General features: G+C 44.4%; 2 protein-coding genes and 1 pseudogene across 3 annotated transcripts in view; 1 reads left to right on the top strand and 2 right to left on the bottom strand.

Moving 5' to 3' along the window:
• The first annotated feature begins 5,867 nt into the window (after positions 1-5,867).
• Positions 5,868-14,341, top strand: Trim40 (tripartite motif containing 40). Of its 2 annotated transcripts, none has more exons than XM_021149191.1 (6): positions 5,868-6,016; positions 6,316-7,170; positions 11,910-12,005; positions 12,635-12,748; positions 13,301-13,323; positions 13,503-14,341. In XM_021149191.1, the coding sequence occupies exons 2-6, from the start codon at positions 6,832-6,834 to the stop codon at positions 13,567-13,569; spliced, it is 639 nt and encodes a 212-aa protein (XP_021004850.1). In that variant the 5' UTR covers positions 5,868-6,016; positions 6,316-6,831; the 3' UTR covers positions 13,570-14,341. The 2 variants fall into 2 exon arrangements, with proteins under 2 accessions (XP_021004850.1, XP_021004848.1); XM_021149189.1 differs by having other exon boundaries at positions 12,635-12,850.
• A 3,116-nt stretch (positions 14,342-17,457) lies between these two features.
• Positions 17,458-18,299, bottom strand: LOC110312227 (annotated as a pseudogene).
• The window catches only part of Trim10 (tripartite motif containing 10), a 10,568-nt gene continuing 7,679 nt past the window's right edge, over positions 18,111-20,999 (bottom strand). Inside the window, exons 6-7 of the mRNA XM_021149175.1 lie at positions 20,487-20,519; positions 18,111-19,120 (exon numbers count right to left, since the gene is read on the bottom strand). Of these exons, the coding sequence (XP_021004834.1) occupies positions 18,579-19,120; positions 20,487-20,519 (575 nt within the window). The 3' untranslated portion in view covers positions 18,111-18,578. The remainder of the gene's footprint in view (positions 19,121-20,486; positions 20,520-20,999) is intronic.

The following is a 20,999-nucleotide window of genomic DNA, read 5'->3' as shown; positions in this document are numbered from 1 at the left end:
GCTCCTCCATAAAATTACAATTATCGCAACAAAATAATTTTGTGGCTGGAGGGTCACCATACTATGAAGAACTGTATTAAAGTAAACTGTATGAAGAACTGTATAGGAAAGTTGAGAACCACTGCTTTAGTTCAATAGGTTACTATTTTGTTAGGAACTGAAAAACTTTATTTTCTTTAAAAAAAAAACACGTTTATTTGTGTGTGTGTCTTGTGTCTGTGCATGTATGTGAATGAGTGCATATGTGTGTGCGTCTGTGTATGTATGTCACATGTGTTAGTGCCTGTGGAGCTCAGAAAGATGAGTCTGATGCCTTCAACTGGCCTAATCTGCGGTTGTGAGCCAGCTGGTAAGGGTACTGGGAACTGAACTTTAGTTCTCTGGAAGACCAGCAAGTGTTCTGAACTGGTGAGCCATGTCTCCAGTTCAAGACATTTTGTTATAATATAATAATCTATCAATTTCCTTATAATGTTTGATGTCATAACAATCTCCACTGAATTTATTGAGGAATGTAAGAAGTAGTTGTATCTCATGATTTATACATTGCACTCCTGAGAAAGAACCTTTTTGACTAGACACAGATGAGACTGGTTTATCCACAGATTTATGGTGTTTCATATCACAGGTCTTCTGACTTTACCCTGTAGTCACTGGTGTCAGGTGAGTTTTCAGCAGACATTCTGGAAAAGCCATTTCTCCATGGAGCCACAGTTGGCACTAACTCAATACACACTCACCAGATACCTCAGTAAATGCAAACCACACAGGCCCTCTTTAATCGTTCGTACTCGGAACCCCAGACGCCAATCATTACAAGGAAAAGCGTTGGAATGAACCAGCAAAGGTAACTATGAATACATTTCACAGGACTGGAGATGGTTTAACGATCAAGAGCACTAGCTGAGCTGGGCAGTGCTGGCACACGCCTTTAATCCCAGCACTTGGGAGGCAGAGGCAGGCAGATTTCTGAGTTCAAGGCCCTCCTGGTCTACAAAGTGAGTTCCAGGACAGCCAGGGCTACACAGAGAAACCTTGTCTCGAAAACAAACAAACAAAAAGAGCACTGGCTGTCTTCTGGTGTGTCTGAAGTGAACTCACATACATAAAATAAATGTCACATACATACGTGTGTGTGTGTGTGTGTGTGTATAACAAATTTTACAAAAATCAGATAACTGTGTGAACACACAGTGAAGGCCCATCTAGGGCCTTGGAAAACACAGTGCAAAAGTGAGCACCTTGGCTGTGGATGCCACACACAGCCACGACATACCTCAGCTCTTGCCGAGCTCCTGCTTCTCTCTAACTCCTCCCCTAACTTACTCTCTGCACTTGCCAACTCCTTTCACTTCTTCTCTGGACCCAGTGAGTTTGAAAGCTCATATATTGCTCTATTTCAAGGAAGTGTATAATAGCATAGCCTTATGCTTTTGTTGACACAGGTGTGTCTAACAAGTCAGATGATCCTACCCATTCCACTCAAGAGGTGGCGACATACCTCTTTACAGCTATAGGCCCAGATGTCCACACTGCTCCATCTGCTGTGTTTTCTGGATGTCTCCTAAGACTGTAAATAAGGATTATTTATCTAGTGAATGACTAATTACCTCAATATACTTTGGGCTAATTAGATTTTTGTTTGTTTTTGTTATAGTGATAACACTTATAATCTATTCTCATGCACTTTTAAAAAGACTGGCTACCACAGCTTTGTACCACAGCTTCCTGACTGTCTCCCAGATGATGAGATCACAGGCATGTTCTACTATCCACTGATTCATTTGGGTTTAATATTATTGTTGTTGGTAGTTTTGGAGATCAACCTGTGTAGCTCAGGCTGGCTGGCTTCCAACTCACGGTACAACTTAGAATGATCTTGAACCCCGATCACCGGCACGAGCCACCTCAGCCTGAGTTCAGTTTCTCATGCTTTGCCCTACTTGAGACCTCTATTGAATGTTTGAAGTTGTCCCTCCAGACCATCAGGTAGAATTCAGGGGCTCCTGCCAAGAGCACTCCATGTCTCCTGAGTCCCAAGAGCTACCTCCTTTTTCGGAGATCTGTATGCTCAAATTTAGAGCCTCATATCTTTCTGTGGTTTTCCTAAGTGCTCTCTGGATTGTGTAGCTCTGTATTCAACATGGTGGCTGGCAGTCCCCTGGAGCTGGTGTTTACATTTTGGACAGAGGATGGGGCTTATCAAAGGACACAATTGCAGAGCACATAGGTTTTCTCACAGATACACTCTCCTCTTTGGTACAGCCTCAGGTTGGCCTCCAGCTCAATATATAGTTGAGGATGACCTTGAACTTTTGATTCTCTGACATCCACCTCCTAAGTGGTGGGATTAAAAGTATTCATCCATCATGCTCAGCTTTATGTTCTGCTGGAGATCAAACCTCATGTCTTCCAGGCAGATACTCTACCAACTGAATACAGCACAGACCTCACAGCCAGATTTGTTCTGCTCTGCTGTGTGTACGTGCATGTGGGTGTGCATGTGTGTGTGTGTGTGTGTGTATAATGACCTTGTCATATCCTGTATGGGACAGGGACATGTAGAAAACAGAGGACAAACTTCAAGAGTCTGTTTTCACTTTCCATCTGGTTGAGCCAGGGCCTGTCTTGTCTTTCTTTGCTGTGCAGAGTGCTCCAGGCTAGCTCCTGAAAGTTTCTGTCTCCCATCTTGCCTTGGGAGTTCTGGAATTGCATGTATGCACCACACCACCACAACCAGCTTTTTAAATGTGTTCTAGGGATGGAAACATATCCATCTAGGTCATCAAACTTGTGTGACAAGCATTTTTGTTTATTGAGCCATCTCTCCAGTCTCAGCCATAATTTCTAAAAGAAATAGCTTGGGAACCTGGTGAATAGCTCAACCTAGAAGCACTCGTTGCTCTTGCAGAGGAATCAGGTTTGGTTCCCAGCACCAACATGACTCACAATTGCCTATAACTCCAGTTACATAGGATCTGAGACTTTTCTGATATCCATGGACATTATGCACAAAGTACATATACAGAAAAAGAGAGAGAGGGAGAGAGAGAGAGAGAGAGACAGAGACAGAGACAGAGACAGAGACAGAGACAGAGACAGAGACAGAGAGAGAGAACAGGGCAGTGGCCCCAGCTTCCATTCCCTTAAAGGAGAGATTCTGAAACCAAGTCCTAACTTGGGAGGCAGCACCACCTACTGTCTGTGAAGACACAATGCTAAAACATTTGACTGAAGGAGCCATGGCTCTATTTTGGGCACAGTTTAGAGTAATTCTGACTAGAACAATTTAGAAGGAACACTGAACTTGAGCTCATGAGATGACATATAAGGACGCTCATATAAAAAGTTGATAAGGAGATTAAAACAGGAATCAAGTGGGGCTAGGGCTGGGGTGGTGGTGGATTCAAGGCTCCATTAACTAGTAGTTAATTAATGGGTGTTAACTACAAGAAGGAGAGTGAATTCTGAGCCTGGCTTTATTGTGTTCACCTCACTGTACGAGGAAAGAATGTGATTAAGTCCCGAGGTTAATTAAATCCTCTAGCCACATAGTTTCCCTGTATCAGAAAAGGAACCAGGAAACAAAAATTCTTAAAGAAGAGTGGCTTTGTTTAGTTTGGCCAAAAGAGAAAGAAATACTCTTACTCCCTCCTCTTCTGGAGCACTCTTATAATTCTATAGCTGAAAGAAGCAAGGTCAGGGAATACGCATATGTTACTTTAATAGGAAGTGAGTCTAGCTGTGGGGACCTCCTTTTCCGACTGGCACGAGGTTTCTCCTTTCCCTCCTCCCATGGGAGGCTCCTAGAAATTCTTTAGGGACTGTCTCAGTCAGGGTTGCTATTCCTGCATAAAACATCATGACCAAGAAGCAAGTTGGGGAGGAAAGGGTTTATTCAGTTTATATTTCCACATTGCTGTTCATCACCAAAGGACTGGAACTCAAGTAGGCCAGGAAGCAGGAACTGATGCAGAGGCTATGGAGGGATGTCACTTACTAGCTTGCTTCCCCTTCTTGCTTTCTTATAGATCCCAAGACTATCAGCCTAGGGGTGGCACCACCTACAATGGGCCCTCCCACCCTTGAACACAAACTGAGAAAATGCCTTACGGCTGGATCTCATGGAGGCATTTTCTCAAGGGAGGCTCCTTTCTCTGTGATAACTCCAGTTTGTGTCAGGTTGACACACAAAACCAGCCAGTACAGTGTCCGTTAGTCTGGTAGCCAAAGGGAGGGATACCCTGACTCTCCTTAGAGCATCTGGTCTCCCACCAGAATGAAAATTCCAACATAATCAGAGATGAGGAAGGACCAACAGCCATCAGAGAGAATCCAAGGTGGGCCAGTAATGACCCCAAGTGTCAATCATCACTGCACATGAAAACTGATAAAATATCACGAGGATTAGTTTAGAATTGTCAATACAAATTCAAAAAAATCTGAGTGATAAGGCTGAGGATGTTGCTCAGAAGTGGGGTACTTGTCTGGCATACATGAAACCCTGGGTTCAACCCCCAGCACTAGTGGCTCACGCCTGTAATTACGAAACTTGAGAGGCGGAGGCAGGAGGATCAGAAATCAAAAGTCATCCTCAGTTACATAGAGAGCTCAAGGCTATCCTGGGCTACATGAGACCCTGTCTCAACTGTGACCACATACCATACCCGCCCCCCAAAAGAGAAAGAAATGCTTCTTGTTGTAGTCATAGTTAGGTTAACATAGATCTATTTTGTTTGTATTTGTGGGAAGCGGTTTCCGCTGTGCCTGCATGGCCTAATTGGTAGACAAGCAGTGTGCGCATGTGCAAGAGTGTGTTCCGCGCCAAGTCACTGCCCATCCCGGGGTGTGCTGAGAGAGCAGCCAATCAGGTGTGGACACGCTGCACTGAGGTGTATATAAGCAGCGCCTTTTGGGGGCTCAAGAACTGTATCTTCCTCTTCATGCTGAAGCTAGCGTAATAAAGAATTGCTGCTGAAGGATCCGGTTGTTTGCGTGTGTGTTCTTGCTGGCAAGACAATAGCGCGCGAGATGTATTCAGACAACTTAGACATTTCTCACACAGGACTGCAGATTCTGAAAGAAAGGCTTGAAGTACCCAAACTAGACTAAGTTTACAGGGCATAAAATGATGGGAAGATATAACTCTGCCTCCCCCAATGCAGCATGGGCAGCAGTCTTTATAAGAGGAGCAGTAAAACTACCTAGGGCATCAGGGAAGAACACCTTTGGGTATGTCAATAAGGGTATTTCCAGACAGACTTAAGTGAGGAGGGAAGGCCTGCCTTCAAATGGGTGGTATTGTTCCATGAGCTGGGATCTAAAGGGGGAAGTGGGAGAAAGCCAGCTGAGCACCAGCAGGTATCTCTTTTAGATTCATGATCCACTCAGATGTGGACAACCACCCTTATGGTCTTTCAGTCACTCCTATCTCCACACTTTCTCTACCATGATGAACAGTAGCCTCAAACATAAGCCCAGATAAACCCTTCCTCCCTTGGTTTACTTCTTGACAGGTATTTCGTCACAACCACCAAAAGAGTAACATATACCTTGTGGTATCCTCCAGGTACTGCCACTGTTGAAGCTGGGACTATTAAGGACAATTATGTGGACCGTCCTCCGCATCACCCAGGTGTCACAGTCATGTGACACATCTAGAATTTGTGGTTCCACATGTGTGAAGTTCTTGGGGCTCATTCTCAGTTGGTGATATTTGCATTCAAGTTCTGTGAGATTTGCATTAAAGGCCCTGAGACTTTCCTCTTCCCCGTAAGAAAATATGCCACACCCTGCCACAAAGTTTATCTCACTGTTCAGTGAGTGCAGCTCATGAGTATTTTCATTTCCCTGATAATTCACTGCTGAAGCAGGAAGAATCTCTTCACCTTCTCCCTAGTTTCACAGGCATGTGAGTGCATATAACTGGCATAATTCAAGAAGAACCGGCTCACCTGCTGGTCTTCTCCCTAGGTCTGGAGACCAAGAAAATGAAATTGAAAAGGAGAGATTTGAGGTAGGGTAGTAAGAGAGTTATTTTGGGGAGGGTGCTCAAACAAGAAGTGGGGTAAGGAAGAGGAGGAGGAGGAAGAGGAAGAGGAAGAGGGGGAGGAGGAGGAACTTCCTTCTTTAGGTCATCCTTGGAAGTTGTTTGAAAGGAAAGGACAAAGTAGTCATTCTCTCTCTCTTTCTCTCTCTCTCTCTCTCTCTTTCTCCCTCCCTCTCTCTTTCTCCCTCCCTCCCCCCTCTCTCCTGTTCTCTTTCTCTTTCAACATGACATCATTGCACTCTTGGATAACTTGATGGTTAATAAAGGGTCACTGACAAGGTTCCACCTTAAGAGGTTGGTGGTATCAAACAGTAGCAGTGAGCCCTGTAGGGAACCAGCCCCAGAGGGGACACATAAAGTTCTGGCTGAATTCTCCCTGCCAGCCACACAGTAGAGACTGTCAGCTTGTCGTTGATAGTTTACTTCTGGCCATGACCATAACAAGGTGGCCTAAAATTTAGCTTTAAACTGTAAAACGATTGCACAGAAAACTCTCAAAACAGAATTGGGGTTTGGAACTCCTGCTTCCTCCAGGTGTGTGGAAGAATTGTATAAGAAATAGTTTCAAGTTTAGCAAATACTGAGTTTTTTTTTTTTTTTTTAATCCCTGCAGGATTGTGTCTCTTATAGTCCAGACTCTGGACTCTCTGATAGTGGACAGTGGCCTTAAGTCCAGGCCCCAGTCCACTTTATCTTGCTTCAGATCAACTTCTACCGAGCCCTTTCACATGGGACTCTCTGGCCTTCAAAAGACCCAGTGGGGATACTAGTGAGGTGGGACCATGGGCTCTCTTAACAAGGACAACCAGGACATTTGTCCTATCTGCCTGGATCCCCTGAAGGAGGCTGTGAGCACCGACTGCAGACATCTCTTCTGCCGCATGTGCCTGACCCAGCACATGGATAAGGCTTCAGTCTCTGGGATTCTCAGCTGCCCAGTCTGCAGGAAGCCATGTTCCGAGGGGGTCCTTGGAGACAATTACATCTGCCACACCCACCAGAAGAGGGTGTGCAGGTTCTGTGAGGCTAGCGGACATCTCTTGTGTGAGGAATGCCTCCAATCCCCTGAACACCAGTCCCATACTGAACTCTCCATTGAAAATGCCATCAGCCACTACAAGGTAAGGTTGTGTCACCCCATTGGACTCTTCCTAAGTTCAGATCCTCACAGAGGCTTGGTAACTGACACTCTCCTTTGACTTTTCTGGTCATCCAACTTGGGGCCTTGGTCTTTGCTTTTCTGTGTGCCTCTCTGCTACTATCAGGGTTTCCAGGTCTCCATGTATCCATGTAGGTGATCCTGCTACTATGACGGTGAAGACCCAGGAAGTATGGGCCACTGTGTTTACTCTTGCTGTACTAGATAATGTATTAGTTCATGAGGTGCTGTGCTGGATATGTACTAGCTAATGAGATGCTGTGCATTACATAATGTACTAGTTAATGAGATGTTGTACTAGAAATGAGAACCACTTCTTGACTAAGATTATATGGGTTCCCTGGTGGATGGTCCTAGAAGCTAGTCTAGACATGTCATCAAGTTTTATCTGTGCTGTTATCTTGTAAAGATTTGAAATCTGAAAACTTGTACACGATGCCCTATTCCCCCCCCTTTCCTTCCTTTCCTGAACACTACTGTTGTTTCTTGTTTTATTTATTTATTTTTTCTAAAAAAAACGATTCACGCTTTTGGTAGTAAATCCAGTTGATACCAAATGATAAACTATCAAAACTAAAACTCTTACCTGTGAGATATGAGAGCACTGAGGGTAAAGGAGTGTGTCACCAAGCTTTCTTCCCTGAGTTTGATCTCTGGGACTCATATGGTAGAAGGATAGAAATGGTTCGTATTAACTGCCACTAACTTCCACATAAGTTCCACCATGTGTGCCCACTTCCAAGTAAATAAATGTAAGAAAATAATAATGAATCTTTTCCCTTGTCTTTACCCATTCACAGTCTTCAGAGATAATCAGCATTAGATTTCTTTTGATCTGTTCTTCTAAAATATATCAGTGTGTTTGAATAGTCTTTTTAAAAATACACTCGCGCGCGCGTACACACACACATACACACACTCACACTCACGCACTCATTCACAAGAGAGAGGGACAGAATCAGAAAGACATACACTAGGGATGTAGCTCAGAGGTAGAGCGCCTGCTTGACATAGATGAAGCTGTGGGTTCAATCCTCGGTACTTCAAAAGATAAAACAACAATGAATTATTGTGTGTCTACATGCTGTGTTGGTAAGGATGTGCTGTGGCTTGCATGTGGAGGCCAGAGGATAACTTTGTGAAGTCAGTTCTCTCCTTTTACTATGTGGGTTGTGAAGACTGGGCTCAGATTATGAGACTTGGTGGCAAGTGCCCTTACCCACTGAGCCATCTTTCCAGCGCCCTCTGTCTTTTCCTCTATCTTTTTGATGTTTTGGACATTTCCCCATTTTTCCCATTAATGCATCCAGAGCTCCTGAATGTCTCTGTCCAACCCTATGAATAGATCAAAAGTTAGAAAACTAGTTATTCACAGTCTATGGTTTTTAGGTTACACAGGATGACATGATGAATACATTTTAGCGTGTTTTTTGGAGACGTTAAAATAGCTATGATATTTTGGTGGAAGTATAAGCTAGAAATCTAACTTTACCTTTTCCAAATTATAGCAAACTGTCCCACCACCATTTATTGAATGTCCCATGTAGCTCTTGCCCTGTCCCATTGTTCTTTGTATCCTGCCTGTATGCCAACCCCCTTCCTCTTCCTCCTTTTCATCTTCCTCCTCCTTCCTTTCTTCATTCCCTTCCCCCTTCCTCCTCCTCCTCCTGTTCCTCTCACAGTACTAAGGGTAAAGATTGAACCTAGGGCCTTGTACATACATGCAAGGTAAGCTAAATATACAGTCTTCTTTTTTAATTTTTATTTTGAGACAGAATCTTACTTTGTATCTCTGTGCTATAGCCTCCAGAGTAGCTAGATTACAGGCATATGTCAGCAGATTCACCATGTCAAACAGTTCGAAGAACTGCGCATTTGTAATATAGACAGGTTTTTTTTCACTTTGTACAATTTAATTTATTTTTATTATATGTACACATGTGTTTTGCCTGCATGTGCACCACATGCATACCTGGTATATGAGGAAGCCAGAAAAGATCATCAGATCCCTTGGAACTAGAGTTACAGGAAGTTATAGGCTGCTATCTGGGTTCCAGGTTCTCTCCAGGAGCAGTCAGTGCTCTTAACTACTGAGTCATCTCTCCAGACCCATTGTTTGTTTGCATTCCTCAGGACAGAACCTTAATCTGTAGTCCCAGTTCATCTATAACTGATGGCAATCCTCCTGCGTTAGTCTGCTGGGTTTGGAATTACAGATGTTACCACAGCTTTTCTTTTTCTACCATTTGGCTCTGCCCAGAGCTTCTTGCTAGACTTCGTCTTTTTCTTTCCAAACCTTAGTTCTCTCTTTTTGCTTCTACTCTTTTCAAAACTAATTGTAAAAAAAAACAAAAATAGTTCTAGGGTTTGAACACAAGGCCTCCTCACACATGCTATACCTCTTCCTCAGCACTGGTATTTCTCTTGACTCAGAAGATCAATGAGTCAAAGGTATACGTTGTACACCTGCTAATCTGCTAGAGAAACCTGCGTCATCTGGGGATGTTAAAGGTGAATGGTTCTGACATTTCCTTATGATGTCATATCCTTAAAATGGGTTCTAGTCATTCAGCGTCTCCCGTGGAGTGGCCTCACCCATCCCATCATCCTGCTGTCTACACATTGTGGTTGCATCCTCACCTCTAGGGCCCACTCTCTAACTCCCTCTGCTTCAGAAGTTCTGAGCAAGCGGCTATCAATATTTGGCTTCCATTTAACTTCTGTTCTCACCTGATCGGCATATCAATTCCTGAGAATAAGAAGGGCTGTTGTCAAGCAGATACCCAACCTGAAGCTTCAGGGGCGTCATGGTGGAAGCCAAAGCTGACCCTTCCTTGTCTGCCCTGTGCATACTTCCCTGTCAGGTCTTTCTACCCAATAGTGAAGGCTAGATATTCTTTTATCTTTTTTGCCCTTTTTCTTTGTGGAGTTGTGGTTTGAACCCAGGGCCCCACACATGCCAGATAAATGTTCTATCACTGAACTTCTTCCTCAGCCCTGAAGGGTAAATTTCCAAAATCTCTCAGATAGTTGGCTTTTAAAGAAAGTCGTCACCATGTGGAACAACAGACGGGGCAGTCTAAATCGAAACCGAATGTACAGGATGATTCAGAAAGCTGAAAGAACCATGTTCTACTGTGTCTACTAAGTCTACAGTAGAGGGGTAGGGCTACCCATGAGTCAGGTGTGCAAAGACAGGGCTCTTCCATCCTTGAATGATTAACTCGGGTCTGTGCTGTCTGTAAGATGTCACGCCAGGCATTGGGAGGAAATGCAAAGGTGATTCAGGACTTCAAGTCCGTACTTAAGTAGTAACAGGAAGTGTAGAAAAATAAATATGAACATTTGTTCTTATAAGGAAGACAGTGAGTGTCTGCTGCACGTACGTAAACAAGGCCAACTGCACTTATCAGAAAGGCAGGCAAGAAACAGAACTACAAGTGTTTGCGATCTAAGAAGGAGAATAATGGGTGGCCCTTCCTAGAGTGATCAACCAAGGCCTGTCCGGAAGTGACATTACAGCTGAGACATGCACCAGGACAAAGATGGGGTGTGGGGGAGCAGATGCAGAATCCAAGTCCAGAGAAATCCTGTTTCACTTGGAGAATTTATTAATCAGGGTTTGTTTAAAATTTCTTTAATTACTTTTTTTCCACATTAGCATACAAAGTCATGGTCTGGAGCCAGGTGTGGTGGTGCAAACCTTTAAGCCCCAGCACTTGGAGGCAGAGGCAGGCTGATATCCGAATCCCAAACCAAATTGAGCTACACAGTGAAACCCTGTCTCTACAACAACAACATACACACACACACACACACAGAGACACAGAGAGAGACACAGAGACACAGAGACAGACAGAACAGAGAGACAGAGACAGAGACAGAGAGACACAGAGACAGACAGAACAGAGAGAGAGACAGAGACACACAGAGAGGGTGCATTTGCAGGAGTTAGAGGCTAAGTAGTTAAGAGGGAGTGTTGCTCTCTCAGAAGACCTAAGTTTGGTTCCCAGCACCCACACCAGGTGGCTCAGAACCACCTGTATGTAATTCTATCTTCATGAGATCTTGTGCTAGTGCTTTTCTAGGCTCCTTGGGTACCCATACACATGCACATATTCACATACAGACACATACTCATACACATAATTAAAAATTAAAACATCTTTAAATATGTTTATAAAACTGGAACTCTCTTACTTATTTTAAACATGGTAAATGATGCCCCCATCTTGTTTCATGCATTTAGAGTTATTGACATTATTTATATTTGCTTTCTCTAAAAAAAATATTGTTTGTGTGTACATGTGTATGATGTGTATGTGTCCTTGGAAGTTCCCTAAAACTGAAGTTACAGGCAGTTGTGAGCTGTCCAGTGTGGGTATTGGGAACTGAACTCAGGTCTCCTGAAGACCAGTAAGCGCTCTTAAGTGCTGAGCCAATCCCCAGAAATGGCTTGGTTTTGTTTTTTTGAAACAGGGTCTCTCTACATAAACCTGGCTGACCTGGAACTGGCTGTGAAAGCCAGGCTGGTCTCAAACTCAGTATAGCTGCCTCTGCTTCCCAAGTGCTGGAATTAAAGGTGAATAGCACCAGACCTGGTTTTGGTATTAATTCACACTTTCACCCAAGGGCCCATTGTGCTCTGTGGAGGATTCCCCTGTGGATACTGCCTCATCCTCCACCTGTGTCTGTCTCTAGGAAAGACTCAATCGGAGAAGCAGGAAGCTCAGGAAGGACCTTGGGGACCTTCAACAGCTTAAGGCTCAGGAAAAGAAGATGCTGCAGGCTCTGCAGGTGGGTGTCTGAGTTCTGAAGGGCCTCTCCCTTGTTGTGGACAACTGTCTTCAGAGCAGCCACAGTTGTGGAATTGTGATCATGCAGGCTGAAAACCTTGGTTTGGGGCTTGGTTTTGAGATTGATTAGTGAACAGAATGCGAAGCCTTCTGACCTCCATGCATTAATTTTTTTCTTAAAGAAAAACACCTATTCTCCCTGGTACTCAGTGAGAATCAAAATAGATAGTTCAAAATTTTACAAAAGTCACGAAACTCCAATCTGTCTTTGGCAATCACTCTTCTATCCCCCTCGCTCACTTGGGTGAGCTCTTTCCTTACTTACAGGGCTGAAGGCAGACATCAAAAGAGCATAGCTGAGTGGTGTGTGTGTGTGTGTGTGTGTGTGTGTGTGTGTGTGTGTGTGTTCCACTGTGGCAGGACCCAATATCTGCAGATGTGCTCAGAACTGTGAGTGGGAAGTGGGAGGAGCTTTATGAAGAGCTCCTGAAATACAATGGCTGGTGAGGCAAGGCTGTGTAGGAAGAGGAGGGGAGAACAATATTCCCACCTAGCTATTCAGTGCTTAGAGAGACAGGAGAGAGCCCTCTATTATTGAATCTCAGGGTAGCTCCTCTTCTGTGCTTTCAGGTGGATTGTGAGTGTCACAGCCTAAGAACTGACCTGCAGAACCAAGACCAAAGCAAGGAACAACTGAAGGCTCTCCCTTGGCATTGGCTGGACCAAGAGGACTTACCAGAAGAGGTGGCCAAGATCTTTAGCTTCTCTGAGGCAGTAACACAGCTCAGCATCCTGGTTTCTGGCCTGGAAAGGATGGCCAAGGATCTGGATGCCAGCACCCTGAAGGTGTACTTCCTAAGACACCCCCAAATTCAGAGAGGGATTCTTTGAATAGTAAACAGGCTTCCTGCAGGTCCCTTCTGGGAGGTGTAAGGGGAGGTACTCCTGGTATGTGTGGTGGTTTCAGTGTGTGTGCATGCATGTGTATGTGGTGTGTGTGTGTGTGTACATGAGAGCACACGAGTGAGTGTGCAAAAATGTGTGTGTGCATGTAGTCTGTGTGTACATGCACATGCATGCTCTCTTGAGCACAAGTGTGTGTGCATGTGTGTGTGTGTTTGTGTGTTGAGTGTGGGGTGGGTATATTGTACAGGGCTACACCATGACACAACAGAGTGAGGTGGAGTGCTGTGCTTTGGCTCTCATGGCAGCATGCAAAGCGGCCCTCAAGCATGAACCAGGGAGGGTATTCAGTGGCAAGAACATAGAAACTGACTGTCACCTTTTCTTTCCCAGGATGCCAGTGACTTACTGGACAGGTATAAGCCCCTTCCCCTCTGTCCCACATATGAAGACACATGCAGACCACATAACATAGATATGTATATGGGCTAAATTTAAAAAGTCAAGGAGATATACTTGATACCATCATACTACATGGCCAGGGGAAGATTCAGTAGAATACGTATGAATTAATGAATGATTTCTTTGTCTTTAGGAGCGCACCACAGAAATTAGAAGGACTTCTCTCTCGTGTTACTCCAGCTGGTCCAAAGCTCAGTTAGTCCTCCTGGTATATTCTCATCCTCACAGCTCCCATCTGATGATCTAGCTTCTGATGCTGGGACATAGTCTCCTTCCTAAGCCAGACTTGAGCTTGTGGCTCCCACTGTTGTGGCCAGACATTTCAGATCTTCATATAACTGTGTGCTGATGATTGCACCTACTGCCCATGGTCTCGTGGGCATCAAAACATCTGGATGATACAGCAGAGTGAGCCCGCCTCAGCTTATGGAGCTTGGCAGGTTTATTGGGTAATAGGTTCTTCTGACTCTGATAGAACCTCCTGTTTGTACAGCCCACATTGTCCATTCATTATGACTGTGGCATGCAGACTTGAGGGTGATTTCCACAGTTCTCACTTTGTTCTCTGGAGAATGAGTGCCATCGGTGACTTGCTTGTCATCAAAGGAATATAGCAGAAGTGACGAAGGTCAACTGTAGTGGCCATAGACTCGTTCTTGCTAATAGACGCATTCAAGAGACTCTTTTTGCTAAAGTTGGGGACGCTGAGGGGAAAGATATGTGGGCAGCTCCTAGTTTCCTAGAGCAGCCTCCATCTTCTGAGTGACAAGAATCAGGGAACCTGGGCTTTACAGTTGCAGTAAACCCTTCCAACACCACAAAGTTGGAAACAGATACTTCTGGGAGCTGAAAATGCCCCCACTAACCACCCTGTCCCTGCCCATAGTTTCCATAAGGCCTGGAAAATTGTAAAAACTATTTTCTCTTACTTCTGCATCTGTTTTTATAATAAACTTCCCTATTATTTAAACCAACTGGGATGGGCCTCTTTTCTTTGTGGCAGAATTACCTTTTACAAGGTAAGTAGAGAAAAATCAGGAGTTAACCTGTGGATGTCAGGCAAAGTGTGTAACACTTCTCTGGGGTCTGGTAGAAAGCAATTGGGAGCCTAAGCCTGGAGCCTTTAGACAGACCGTAGCTCTTCCCGGGGAAGCAAATGGAGTCTGGAGGTGTATCAGTCACCTTACTGGGAAGTCATCAAATCTTTCAAAAGGGAGTAAGCTTCAGGCTATCTAGGGAGGAACATACACTGACAGATTGGAAGAGTATCTTCCCGCTCTGGCAGTTCTACTTCTCAATTTAAGAAATACAACTTAGGGAATAGAGAGACAGCTTGGCCGTTTCAGAGCACCGGTTGCCCTTCCAGAAGCCCAGGGTTCAATTGCCAGCACCCTCATAGTGGCTCACACTTGTCTGAAACTCCAATTCCAAGAGATAACACCTTCTTTGGGTCTCCACAGATAGATACCAGTAGGCATGCGCATCACATGCACATAAAATAAAAGTCAACAAATCTTTTAATTCGAGAGGTAGAGGCAAGCAGATCTCCATCTTCTAGGCCAGCCTGGTCTACATAGTGAGTTCCAGGGCTGTCAGGGTTACACAGAGAAACTCTTATCTTGAAAAACCAAAAGGAAAAAAAAAAGATGGAAAGAACAAAAGAAAGAAAGAAAGAAAGAAAGAAAGAAAGAAAGAAAGAAAGAAAGAAAGAAAGGAAGGAAGGAAGGAAGGAAGGAAGGAAGGAAGGAAGGAAGGANGGAAGGGAGAGAGAGAGAGAGAGAGAGAGAGAAAGAAAGAAAGAAAGAAAGAAAGAAAGAAAGAAAGAAAGAAAGAAAGAAAGAAAGGAAAGGAAAAAAATACAAATTGTCTTTCAAAATTGCTGTCACTTGTAGTGAGCATAGTCACCATGCTCACCAGGGTCACTCAACCACCAGGTTCCAAACAAGACAGTTTACAATAGTGTTTAAGAGCTCAGATGTCAGGCATGGATTATAAAGTCTGGCAGTATGATTTTGGACATGCAAATAACCTAATTTCACCAAGCCTCAGTTCTGTCCTCCTCTTCTTCCTCTTCCTCATTCATCCCACCATGTATGTGTGCATGACTGTGTGACACACACACACACACACTTTCTCTTTCCTCTCCTTTTCAACAGGGATTGATGTAGCTCAGACTAGCATCAAATTTGCTGTTTCACTGTGTAACAGAGGTTGACCTTGAATTCCCACTCTTCCTGCTTTGACCTACAGACAGTGCATACATGTAACACACACAGCTGTTTCCTTCATGTTAAACAGGGCATACTGAAGATTAGGGAGATGACTCCATAAGTAAGATGCTTGCTGGGTAAGCATGAAGACTGGAGTTTGGATCCCCAGAATATAAGTAAAAGCTAAGCAGCTGCTTGTAATCTCAGCACTTGCAGGGAAAAGTCAGGAGAACCCCCAAACCAACTAGCTATCTAGACTAACCAGAACTGGTTGTGAGCTCCAGGTCCAGCAAGGGTGAGCTCGAGGTTTGGGAAGAGACACTTAGTGGAGAGTGATTGAAGGAGATATCTGACATCGACCTCAGCCCCCCTCCCCCATATGCACATGTGTAGCCATGCATATAACCATGCATACACATACACAAAGCACACACACATAAAAAAAAGCAAAAGTGGAAGATGATAATAGATCGCACAGAGATCTACTCTCTGTAAGGACAATAAAGGGCATGAATTTTTATAACAGGAAGAGAACTTCATATATACATACTTTAGAGGTTCACAGTCATTTTAAACACTCAAGTAAAACCAGTACAAAGAAACAGGAAAATACAGTCCATTTTAGTGGAACATGGGGCTTGGGGGCTGTGAGTATATTTTGGCATTATATAGACCCTTGTACATGCCATTATGTTTTAGATATATATTTTGTAGGAAATATTGAACACTCTGGAGACAGTCCCTCCTCTGCAGCACCCCCTCCTCTGAGCAGCCATTATGGCCAAGCAAGTTCCTCCCACAGCAGCCACCACATTTTACTTCATTGTCTTCCCAGTGCTCCTTTTCTGAATCAGATTACCAACAGCTACCACGGTTTGTACATAGCTAGCACAGGGGGAAAATGTTTCTTTCTTTTACTGAAAGGTTCTATATATTGTATTACCCAACCAACTAGCTAGCCATTGTGTTACAGATAAAAGCAAATAAGATTCCTAATTTAAACATGACCACACTTTAGAAGTTAAAATAAAAACTTTCCATTCTATTGGGTAGGTTTGATGGCTGACCATAATTCAACATAAATAGTGAGTCATGCCGATGTATGTGGATCCTAACAGAGCCGTCTTGGCAGTCCTACAGTGTCTTCTCAAGGAGTTACCAGTTTTTATCCAAATCCACTGCAGAATAGGATGATGTGGTGGTTTCAATGAGAATGGCCCCCATAGGCTCATGTGTGCTTGGGTCCCAGCTGGTGAGACTGTTTGGAAAGGATTAGGTGTGTCTTTGTTCGAGGATGTGTGTCACTGAGGGTTGGTTTTGAGGTTTCAAAGAGCTCACACCAGTTAGCTCCCCTCCTACCCCATGCTTGTGGGTCAAGATGTATTCTCTCAGGTGTTGCTCCAACACCACGCCTGCCTGCCTGCTCTAGGCTCTCTACCATGATGGCTATAGACTCTATGCCTCTGAAACTGTAAGCCCCAAATAAACTTTCTTTATAAGCTGTCCTGGCCTAGTGTCTTATTGCAACAGAAAAGTAACTACTAAGATAGACATTTTTGCTTTTGTTTCTTGCCAGGAACTTTTGATTCTGAAAGTTCCCCCGCCCCCTTTTTACTGTATCCAATGCCTTTTATTTTTTGTTTGACGCTGAAAAGACAGCACTAACATACCAAGCAACACCACTGGGTCTTGCTCACCCTGGTTTCAGTGGGGACAGTACTCTAAAAACATATCTCTGAAGATGCACTGTGCCTAGTTCTGGACTCAGAGTGTCTCCTTGTTAAACCACTTATAGATGATACTAGCCCTTTGCCCTCCCCATGAGGAAGAAAAATGGCATGTTTTGCACAACTTGACAATATGGGGTCCACAACACTGCTACTTCCCAGAAAGATGCTAGTACAACTTGTGCATGTAGTCATCCATTCTGCTTGGTAACCCGTGCCAGCCAACAGGGTTCTCCCAGGTGGTATTTCTTATATAAGGCTGCCATTGAACTTGCCATGGTGATCATTAGACCTCTTGGTAAGAATGGGTTTATCACACTTCAGTGGTTTGTCCCATTTGGTACAACAGCCAGAAGTAGCAATGGAGGTTGGTGCCACTGGGAGGCCCAGACCTCACATAATCCAAGAGGACCCTGCTGCTGTTACTGTCACTGCCTTTCATGATAGCCACCAGAAATTTGTGCCAACTTCTTATATTTGGAGTCCTTCCTGCAGGGACCATGTGAGTTTTTGAAGACTAAGGTATAGAGTTTTCCTGGGTCAACCCTTGAAATATGATGGGCCTATTCTTAACTTGGGTGGGTGGACACTTTGCCCAGCTCATCCACCTCCACCTGGTGCTTTGGCCACTCATGTACCCCCTGTAGGCTCAGCAGCTCAGCACATTGGCTGATATCAGCAGGCACAGAGGTGACTAGAGCCCATGGGAGATCCCACAGTGTCCCTGAAAGTCTTGTGAGAAGATGTGTTGAGAAGCCATGTCAGAGGCATGGCACATGATGGTAGAACAAAGAAGATGCTTCCTTTTCAAATAATATTTTTATTTATCCTTCTGGAATTTAATTAATGTATATAGTGTACTTTGATCATATCTACTTCTCCAAAGTGTTTCTTGAAGATATGAAAAAACTAGCTAATATCTTTGGAAGAAAACAAAATGAAGAGGCAAAGTTTTGTTTGAAATCACACAGCTGGTTGATTACAGGGCTTCATCTGGAATCCAGGTCTCGAGGCTTAAAATCCAGCACTGTTTGTATATCTATGTCTGTGCCCATTGATGGCAATGGTGAGAACAGCCAGCAGCAGCCAAGGTCCCAGATACCCGAGTATCTGATGGGCACTGGGGAAAAGGCTTGAACAATGAAGAAACTAAAGGTCCTACCACTTTGTCCCTTACTGACACATGCCAAACAATGTCTAAAAAATTCACTTTTGTGCTTGGTGACCCAGCCGAGGGTCTGCTCCCAAGGGTGCTTGATTCCAGTCTCATACTCAGAGGAGGGAAACTGCACCTTCCTGACAGGTCAGGGAAAAACTGGACCCTCTGCCCCAGAGTCCAAACAAGGGAAAGATCTTCTGTGTAAAGGAGGCAGTGAAGGTATAGATATGCTCCTGAGTGACAGCATTGACGAAGGTTATCCAGCCTACCTCATAGTCAAGAGACACCTGCACCTTCCGGGGTTGCTCCTCCAGGGCCAACCTTGTGGGGAAGGAACCCAGAGCTGAGACAAAGCCCCAAGCCAGCCTCACTGCCCATATTCCCTCCTCTGGTCTCAGCCTCAATTCTCCCTTCCGTCGTACATCTTCTCTGACCACACCTACAGTGCAGCTGCCTCCATGGGCCAAGTCAACATTCACCACCCAAGTGTGTCTCCCCCCTGTAAAACCACATTGGGCCAGGACACAGGTGACTCGATCAAAGCGTTGTGGGGTATCTGGTGAATTCTGCCATTTGTAGGAGAACCGAGCCCGTCGGTGGTCTTCAGAGAGGAGGAGCTTGGGGTGGGAAGTCTGGGGGTCTAGAGAGATATGAGCTATAAAATAAAACAAGGAACATATATGTCAATAGGTCAATGCTACAACCTACTAGGATGGCCTAAAAATCTTACTTCCATACCTGGATGCTAGTGTTGAATCAGCTGTGTGTTCCAGAGCATTGGGTATCACTAAGGAACTGGTTAGACATGCAGACTAAAAATCTGCATCCTAAAAGAATGTCATGGGGATGCATGTGCATTTTAAAGCCAGAAAAGCCAGTTGCAAAGAGTATGCTGCCCTTGCGTGGTCTACCATCCTCTGGAAAACTGTACAGCTCATGACTAGCATTCAAGCCTCCTGTTGGTGAACACACAACCTGCCTCCCACATGGGCACCCTCACAAACTGCCTCTTCATACATAGCCTTACCCATGGCCTCCCACCTCTGTTGCTTCCCCTCAAGTACAGCGTCTTTGTACAGGGGCACACTGATATCGACACACAGCCACTTTCACATCTGTGTGTCATCATAAACACTCTCACACTTTCTTCCCCAAGTCCCAGCCAACCTCACCCATGATCAGCCTCTTACAGGCCTTCCTTACATAGCCAATCATACATCTGTACACACAGTCTCCCCTCTTAGCACAGCGTCCTCATACATATTCTGTCTCACACAAAGTCAGCCTCATGCAGCCTCTGCACACAACGCCCTTTCACACACTACATCGAAAATGGCTACCCTCCCACACAGCTTCCCATTACATCCTCTTCATACATGATCCCCTCCCCAACAGCCTCCCTTCACAACAGCCTACCTCACACATAACCCTTCTGATACCCTCCTACATAATCTCTCTTGTACACAGCCTTCCTCCATACAACTGCCATTGCACACGCCTTCTTCCACACATAGCCTTCCTTACACACAGCCTCTCCCACATACAGCATCCCTTTAAATGAGCATCCCTCACATACAACTACCATCATACACAGCAACTCTCATACATGGCCTCCTCACATAACCTCTCCTCCCACACAGCTTCCTCATACACAGCCCCTTCAACCACAGCCACCTTCACACACAACCACACAGTCTCCCCTCTAAATCATCTCTAGGTTGCTTATATTGTATAATACAACGTAAATGCTGTGCAAATATTTACATTATTAGGAAGTAATGAAAAGGGCAGAATCTTACCATATCACTACAAACCACTGTTTTTCTATCAGGGGTTGAATGTGGAATTTATTGATATAGGTATGTATATATGCTTATATACACAAGTATGTATGCTACATGTCATGTGGATGTATGTAATATGTGTGTGAATGTTTAACATACTCTGCAGAACTCAGAAACATGGTTTTCCGTACTCAGGACTTTAAAAAATTCCCCACATCCTAATGCAGGGTGGCTTACCTGGCTCATAGTCCAACTCAAAGCAGAGTTTTTCTGTGAGGAGGAAATAATGACAAGATGAGATTTCATTGGTCTCAAAACCGCAGAACACATCAGCGATGAGGATGGAAGGAACAGAGAGAAGAATGGAGGTGGAATCCTGTAGACCAGCGCTTCTAAGTTTGTTTGCATCCAAACATCTTAGAGCACTTACTGTGATTTCAAATCCAGACACCCTGGGGCAGGGCTGCAGATATGCAGGTATCTCACATGGGTTACTGATGCTCCTGGCCTAGAACTCAGAGAGAAACCTGCTACCCCACCTCTGAGCAGATAGGGACTATGGATACCTTGCCTTCTCTATCTTAAGACACACATGTACTTAGGGAATAGATAACTAGGTTTATTTTTTTCCACTTGGAAATAATGTTTAGGCCGGTTGTACTGGCTATTTTTGTGTCAACTTGACACAGCTGGAGTTATCACAGAGAAAGGAGCTTCAGTTGAGGAAATGCCTCCATGAGATCCAACTGT

Source organism: Mus caroli, chromosome 17 (assembly GCF_900094665.2).
Source record: "Mus caroli chromosome 17, CAROLI_EIJ_v1.1, whole genome shotgun sequence".
Taxonomy (NCBI): domain Eukaryota; kingdom Metazoa; phylum Chordata; class Mammalia; order Rodentia; family Muridae; genus Mus; species Mus caroli.
Note: the sequence above shows the minus strand (reverse complement) of the source record. Positions and strands in the feature narration are given on the sequence as shown.